The 8,020-nt window shown below is 34.7% G+C and overlaps 2 protein-coding genes across 7 annotated transcripts in view; one reads left to right on the plus strand and one right to left on the minus strand.

Moving 5' to 3' along the window:
• The first annotated feature begins 3,623 nt into the window (after positions 1-3,623).
• LOC105454415 (UPF0396 protein CG6066) lies at positions 3,624-6,173 on the plus strand. The gene is made up of 4 exons (XM_011697005.1): positions 3,624-4,247; positions 4,676-4,769; positions 4,855-5,303; positions 5,913-6,173. The coding sequence occupies exons 1-4, from the start codon at positions 4,144-4,146 to the stop codon at positions 6,088-6,090; spliced, it is 825 nt and encodes a 274-aa protein (XP_011695307.1). The 5' UTR covers positions 3,624-4,143; the 3' UTR covers positions 6,091-6,173.
• A 639-nt stretch (positions 6,174-6,812) lies between these two features.
• LOC105454418 (heat shock protein 67B2-like) overlaps positions 6,813-8,020 on the minus strand; it is a 2,895-nt gene continuing 1,687 nt past the window's right edge. For all 6 annotated transcript variants that reach the window (XM_011697008.1, XM_011697010.1, XM_011697007.1 and 3 more), the window contains 3 exons: positions 7,487-7,690; positions 6,976-7,135; positions 6,813-6,899 (listed from right to left, as the gene is read on the minus strand). In XM_011697008.1, the coding sequence (XP_011695310.1) occupies positions 6,836-6,899; positions 6,976-7,135; positions 7,487-7,690 (428 nt within the window). In that variant the 3' untranslated portion in view covers positions 6,813-6,835. The remainder of the gene's footprint in view (positions 6,900-6,975; positions 7,136-7,486; positions 7,691-8,020) is intronic.

An 8,020-nucleotide genomic window follows, 5' to 3' on the forward strand; every position in this document is an offset into this window, starting at 1 on the left:
TTCAGAGACGAATACATTTATTCGTTTAGTTACTCATGTCATATACACGCGAGAGCGACGTTTTGTATTAATATAGACTGTAAGGAAGAGCGGCGCGTAGGAGGAAAGTCTGAAGTCGCATTCGCACCGCGATGTCGCGTTTATTCAGAAGCAATATTCTAAAGCGGTGCGAGAACAATATGGCACACGCGGTCAGATTTAATACTCTTGCCCTGCCAGCGCATTCTGAAAAAAAAAAAAAAAAAAGAAATAACAAAATAGCGTTACGATACAGGTACTATAGTGAACTACATAGTATTACGATATCGGGAGAAAAAACGATCTCTAGGCACGATCCGCTCGACACTTTTTTCCCCCTCCCCCTCCAAAGTAGGTTCCAAATGAAATCTTGTACATATAATCTCCGATATGCGTATATACATGTATATATACATATATATAATATATTACATAGGATGTTTCAAAGCTTTATTGACAAGCTTCCAGAGCAGCTTCCCGTTCGGAGGGAGGAACGTTTCCTGCGTCGCGTCCGCCTGTGGTTGCCATCGGTTTTTCTTTTTACACGCTATTTCCACCTTCCCTCAATATCGTTTGCCATTACGCGGGAAATCGCGAGCGGTTTTCGGCATTCCGACGTTGTGGAAGCTTGCCAAGGGATTCTGAATATCTCCTATAATGTTAATTTTATACTATGTATACATAGCGATACACATAATGGAGCGTGTGTTACATATGCGCACATATACGGAGTGGTCCCCGACTGGTCTCGCCTTAAGGGCAAACTTCGAACGAGATCCGATTAACTTGATCGACTGATAGAAATTGCTTAAAGCGAAACTTCTGACCGTACAACTCGTTGTTCACAATCTTTTCAATTCTTTCATATGCTGAAAAAAATGAATAATTTATTTATGAAATTAACGAGTCTATTAATTTAAAAAAATTAATATGTAGAAATATGGAGCCTTAAAAATGATTAGATTATTGATGAGATATCGGAGTAATTATGAGAGCAGTAGAGCATCCCAAGTACTAGGAAGAAAAATGAGGATCTCGAATTTTCTCGCTTGGCTCCGTTAACTTTTTCAGTCTCCTACAAATAATTCTACTCGCATTAATGGTATAAAAGCAAGACGAGGGTATCGCGTGATATATTAATCTGATCGAGTTAATCGGATCGTTTAACCGAAGCTCTGAACTTAAGGAAAGTCGCTTTATCGGATAAACGAGTTTTCCCGCTTCCACATCTGTATTTAAGATTCAAAAGGACTGGAGATTGTGGCTCAAATCAATCGGGACAGAGCGGTATTCAAATTTCATAATCGCCCGATTCTTATATATTTAAGACCATTTTAAGTTACGGTCTTAAGATAAGCCAATTACAAAGTCGTGCTAGCATCTTAAGACATTGCTTAAGACGATCTTTAAATAAGAACGGACTATGAATACTGAATATTAAGTTCGAAGATATCCGATTGATTTTAAGGCTGGTATTCATAATTCTTGTATTAAAATCATCTTAAATACAATCTTGAGATGTCACAAACTAATCACAGAGCCGTGAATGTTAAGCGTCTTAAGACATTACTTAAGACGGTCTTGTAACAAGAACGGACTTATATGAATACCGGCCTAAATCTCCAAATTCTCCGCGATGCGCGACGGCTGACTTGACAGATACTTGTACTACTCGGCACACGCTGACGGCTACTGTACTACTGTACACGTAGCAATTTAATAGCGAAAACATAATGTAAACATATTGACCGGTGAAACAGACGACGTTAATATCGTTGCATTTTCATGCGGAATATATATCGGATGTTTTACCGGTGCTCTCAAAGTGTGCTCACATTGCGCTTTCGCCCTTCTGGATCGCTCTTCATGTACAGCGGTTTTGCACATGGCATTTAGAACGAAAGGCACGTTCTTTGTAGCTGAACTTTTAATGCTTCCTTTTCTTACTTTGCTCCACCTTTTTCTCCTCAATATTCAATCGCGTGTCCATTTCATTTTAACTGCAAAAGGTATAACATACCGTGACTACAAAGGGCAGCTGACCTCGGGTTAAATTTGTTCTTTGTAGTTGAATCTTTTGTATCTTTCAACCTCCCACCTTCTATTTTAATTATGTATTTCATTGTAAGTGCGGACAATATGGCGCAGCTACAAAGAGCACCCTGGTGAACATTTTCCTTAGAATTATTCTTCACATAATTTTTCAGAATTTCTACATAATTATACAAATTTCTATTATAATTTCATAATCTTTTAGAAAATTTCTCGGATTTCTTACGAGTTGGAACAATTCTCGGAATTGTCAGAAAGGTTGAGAGACTCTACATTATATAAATATAAAGAATTCTTTATATTTATACGTGAATTCTGAAATAATTTCAAGATTTCTTATTCCATAATGCTTTCAAGAAAACTTAAAAAATCTAAAGAATTTTGTATTACATTCTTAAATTTTGTATTTTTTTTTTAATTTTCATAAATATAAAATGTGTGAAAAATTCTTAAAAATACGAAGATGTGAGAATTTTTTCACCAGAGCAGATTTATTCCCACTGTACATGCCGAATTCGCTATGGATACTGATACGTATGGACTTTAGGCAAATGTATATATGCATATACATATATATAGTTAAGATAGATAAAGAGAGAGAGAGAGAGAGAAAGAAAAAAAAGAGGAAAGAAAGAACTATGCAACGGACCATGTAGAGAGATCTTTAGCGGAAGCATCTCGAAGCGTAAAGGCTCAAACTCGCTCGTTATATTCGAAAATCGCAGTGTGCTGCGGTATTATGCGAAACCACGTAAAAGCACTGTGCCACTCGTGTATACACACCAATTTCAATAAAAGCGGCAGCTCTTGTCTTGTAGGAAACATTATTTTACATCATTTTACAAGCATTTTTTTACCATCTACTACGTTTTTTTTTTTACTTCAGTTTTGAAGCTAAAGTTTGAAGCAAATTCTGATGAAAAAATATTCTCATAATATATCTCATATTTTAAATTTATGAAGAACTTTATAAAAGATATTCTAAATTATAAGTTCTTTTCTTTAATAAAATTATAGAATAAGATCTTAGAGAATCTCAGAATTGACATATATAAAAAATTCTAAAAAAAAAAATGTAGGCTTTCTCAACACTTTTAAACAATAATATTTTAATTCGTATAAAAATATCTAGAGGAATTTTCTAAAAGATTATAAATATTATACAACAACTCTAAAAAACTATTAAAATTTATATAGAAATTCTGAAAAATGAAAATTATATAAAAAATTCTAAGAAAATTTTTTACCAGGGAAATGTTTTCGATCCAAATCTAGATCTTTCCGCGTATGTAGCAATTAGCAAATTTTTATTTATCGCACAAGTTCTTAATCGCGAATATTTATTGAATGAAAAAGAAGAGAGAATGAACTCTCTCATTCACTAATAAAGCCTTGCAATTTATATTAAAAAAAATTAATTTATATTTAAAAGAAAGTAGGAGTAATAAAGCCTTACAATTTATATTTAAAGTGGCGTTCTCCACCTACGCCAGGCCCGAAGAGGGTGACATCTCTCTGCAACTGTCTGCAACTTCACGTCGTTTTACAATCGCGAGCGAACCTAACCTAAAGCAAACTTGTCTAACCTCTCGTTGTCAACATAACGTTGTCAGCGAACGTTTTTCTTGGGTATAAATAGTGTAAATAGCAGTAACGGGCGGACAAACAACGTGAAAGCTGGCGAAAGCGTCATACAACCTCGTGGAGAGGTTGAAGGCGCAATCCCTCAACCGGTGGAACAACACACCCAAAAAAACCTAACAAAATAACGGCCGCGTCGCTCACAAAGAGGACTGATAGGAAAGGAAAAAGGAGTGTCAGTTGAGTTCCCATTTTTATTCACCGATTTTTAATCGGATTAAAGAAAAAGAGATAACAAGAAGAAGAAGAAGAAGAAGCAGAAGATCAAATCGGATATGTGATGTAATTAGTAGTTTTATCACTTCTGCGCGAAGCTAACCAAAAGAAGTGGCCAGGAGTGACGCCGTCGGTTACTCGTAACGGCGGCAAATACCTGCGGACCAGCAGATTATATTCATAAAAGAAGAAGAGGAAGAGAGACCGCGAAAACAGATGATGAACGAGAAGATGATGGACGCGCGGAGGCGCGAGAGAGAGCTGATAGGATTACGCGGAGTTCCCGATGCCTGGAGCAGATCCCCGACGCAAATCGAGTAGTACGTACACATCTTCGTTAAATGGAATAAATATATTTGACGGCGCATCCACAATCCGTTGGTTACTGCGTTCATGCGGCGTAATCGATCCTGGCGATAATACTCATTGGAAAAAAAAAACTGATTGATCATATTAGTCAACTATTTTAATTATTTGTGACCTGTAATTGTTAGAATTTTGTTTTGTTGTTACGTCAATTAACTTGCCAGCTTGAGCCTCTAGGAATTTGGCACGAGTTTTACATTTTACAAGTTATAAATCTTTTATTTTAATTTTATTATAACATAACTGTACCAGCAGTTCACACTCGAACAATAAAAAAATACTTTTAAATTCTATCAACAAGCAAATTGGTATTAGTTGATCTGTCATCTTCAAAACATTACATGTGACATAGTTTAAAGTCTCTTGTTCTTTCATTTTGCAGTAGCTCAGACGAGAAGGACGAAGAGCTGAGCAAACACAAGGATAATATTATACCGAAGGACCGCAAGAGAAAGAGGCACGATGTTAAAAAGAAGGTACTACATTAGTTACAATGTAGAATTAAACATACATATTTATATGATATATGGAGACGTGATAATAATGACATTAAAAATTTAGAAGAGCAAGAAACTGAAGAAGGAGAAGAAGGCAAAGAAGGAGAGAAGGAGGGAGAAGAAGGCGAAGAAGGAAGCGAAGAGGGAGCGGAGGAGGAAGAAGAAGGCGAAGAAAGAGACCGAGAGTAGCAGCTCCGACGACAGCGGCAGCAGCGGCAGCGACGACGAGGCGGTCTGGGTAGAGAAGACCGCGGTCGTCGACAAGCCGAAGCCGAAGAGGAGCTCGAGTAGTACGGACGACAGCGGGGACGACGGTGTCGTCGGACCCGCTCCGAAGCCACACGTGACTCTCTCGGCCAAGGATTTCGGCAAGGCGCTGCTGCCGGGCGAGGGTGCGGCGATGGCGGCTTATGTCGCCGAAGGGAAGCGCATACCCAGGAGAGGCGAGATCGGTCTCACGTCCGAGGAAATTGCGTCGTACGAATCGGTCGGCTACGTGATGAGTGGCAGCAGGTGAGTGCATATCAATTAATGAAAATTTTGATTTAGACATACCGCTTTTCTGAATGACAATATTTTCTCAACGTCACGAAAATGGAAAAAGCACTTTTTGTAATCATTCAAATATATAAAATTATATGCAAGTTAGCATTATACTTGGTGGGCATTTTTCATCTAAAATCTCTTGTAGGTTTATAAAACGCGGTATTATTTACGTAAGATGCTTGTGGCGTCAGTATATTAAATTATCAATTTAATAATTAATATTAATTAATACTCGTTTATATTTTATTATTAAATTGTCAATTTGGAATATTAATAGTAAAAAAATATTACTTAAATAGATTATTAAAAAAAGTAAAATATTACTTGAATAAATATTATGTGTAAAATCGTCGAAGATTAACTGTTCTCTTTATTGGTCTTTGTGTTGTATACTTTTTATCGGTGTCTAGACTTACTGTAGTGTATAAAATTACATCAATTAACTAAAATTTAATTATTATTAATTGAAGTTCTAAATGATCTCAAATATCGAGAAACACCATTAATAAAATATATCTTCACCTAACTCAAGGATAAAAGGATATATTTTAAACCTTTTACTTTTTTTTTCTATAGGCATCGTCGCATGGAAGCGGTCCGTATACGAAAGGAGAACCAGATCTATTCCGCCGACGAGAAGCGCGCCTTGGCAATGTTCAGTAAAGAAGAACGGCAGAAGAGGGAAAATCTTATATTGGGACAATTCAGAGAGATGATTAATCACAAGAAGATGGCGCAGGAGAAGAAGAATTGAAAACTTATAGATTATACGATATCTAAAAAGGTATTTGTCATAGGATTCTTGTGTGTGTATATATAATATATATACACACACATATATAATATATATACACATATAATTTTAAGCTTTTGTACAAAGACAATGTATATAAACAATGCCAATGTATATGTACATAATTGCATAAATATTAAAATAAAATATAAATATCATTCGAATAAATATTATTCCTGATAAGTTGAACTGGACTACTAAGTGACTAACATAATCAAGGAGTGCCTTCAACGGCCGAGACTAGAATCTAGGTATCTAACAATGTATTTTATATAAATTTGTGTATTTATATAAACTGTGTGTCAATTACTGTTGCAACGCGATTTTAAACTAAAAATAATAAGATCATAATTAAATACCGATGCTAATGAGCATCTTAAAACAATGCGAAGAATAATTGCGAATGATATTTCCTCAGTTAGGATATAAATTGATATTGAAGATGTTCTCGATTAAATGTTATCCGTTTTCTCAATTTTTGCGCAGAAGTTTTGTAAAAAGGCAATCGAAAAACGAAGTGTCCGACGATTGCATCAAAATAAAATTGTCTTTATTTGTATAATAGAACATCTAAAAATATCGCTATATATATATATATAACTCAGTAAACAGTGAAAATATTCTATTAATAACATTGTAATGGTAATTTTCGTTTTACGCTTAACTACTTTTTCTTTTTTTCACTTTTTTGCTGTACACTTTTTTCCTATTTCTTTTTTTGTTCTTGTTTTTCCGCCCATTCCATCCAACTACCCAAGTAAAAATGCGCTCTGCAAAACGAGGAAATAGAGCTCCATTATAAATCGTTAAAAATAAATTAATAAATACCAAAAGATATTGTCATACTGTGTGTATCCCAATCCCTGCAGGCTTTCCTTTGCGCGTTTAGCTCTCATCCCCGAACGGCAGCTGAACACGATTTTTGTCTCTTTACTCGGCTTAGATTTTCCATATTTATTCAGAAACTCGTCGTCCGAAAGATTCACCAATTCTTGGAGATTATTCACTGAAACATATATTTAATTGCATGTATTGCATTCATATAATTATACAATATTAATTATTTCTACTTACAGTGGCTGCCAAAGTTCCCAGGCCAATATTTATTAAAATCTTTTTGAAGATACATATTGTAAGTAAATCTTTAATTGTATTAACATTGTAGGTTTTATTGCCCATTTTAAAATAAAGATTTAAAAAAATTTTACACATAATACAATATATTTAATATTTAATAATTTTCAATACAATAAAATTACTTATTGGCCAGAAACTTTTGGCAACCACTGTATGTGACATTTGAGAAATGAATGGTAAACTTTCTAAAGTTTACACACATGCAAGAAAAAACTCCTACTTGGGACATTAATGCTTCCTGGTAACTTGCCGGTCTCCTGTATCTCAGAGGGCTCTCTAACGTCGACGATCAGGACTTCAGGATTTTTTTGGTCTTTCAAGAGCTCTTCATAATCAACTTTGTTTTCAGCCATTCCGTTTTCGCTCAGGGCTGCAGTGCCCTTCTCCCGGTAAGGTATATTTGAAGAATACAAAGTCCGTGTCACTGGAAAAAAAAATTTGTATTTTGCAAATACATTGTAAGATATTGTACATATATACATATATATATATATATATATATATATATCATGTTGACAGAAGTGACAAGTAGAAAAATAATTATTTCTTGAGATAATGAAATAAAATCGATCTTGATAATTTCAGGTTATCTAAAAAGTGCTAATTTTTATTTTAATCGATCTTGATGATTTCAGGTTATCTAAAAAAATAGCACTTTTTAGATAACCTGAAATTATCAAGATCGATTTTATTTCATTATCTCAAGAAATAATTATTTTTCTACTTGTCACTTCTGTCAACATGATATATATAT

Source organism: Wasmannia auropunctata, unplaced genomic scaffold (assembly GCF_000956235.1).
Source record: "Wasmannia auropunctata unplaced genomic scaffold, wasmannia.A_1.0 LD335985.1, whole genome shotgun sequence".
NCBI lineage: Eukaryota > Metazoa > Arthropoda > Insecta > Hymenoptera > Formicidae > Wasmannia > Wasmannia auropunctata.

Coding starts and splice junctions, on each gene's coding strand:
- LOC105454415 (XM_011697005.1), top strand. CDS start 4,144: ATGATGAACGAGAAGATGATGGACGCGCGGAGGCGCGAGAGAGAGCTG. Junction 4,248..4,675: donor TCCCCGACGCAAATCGAGTA/GTACGTACACAT, acceptor TTCATTTTGCAG/TAGCTCAGACGAGAAGGACG. Junction 5,304..5,912: donor TACGTGATGAGTGGCAGCAG/GTGAGTGCATAT, acceptor TTTTTTCTATAG/GCATCGTCGCATGGAAGCGG.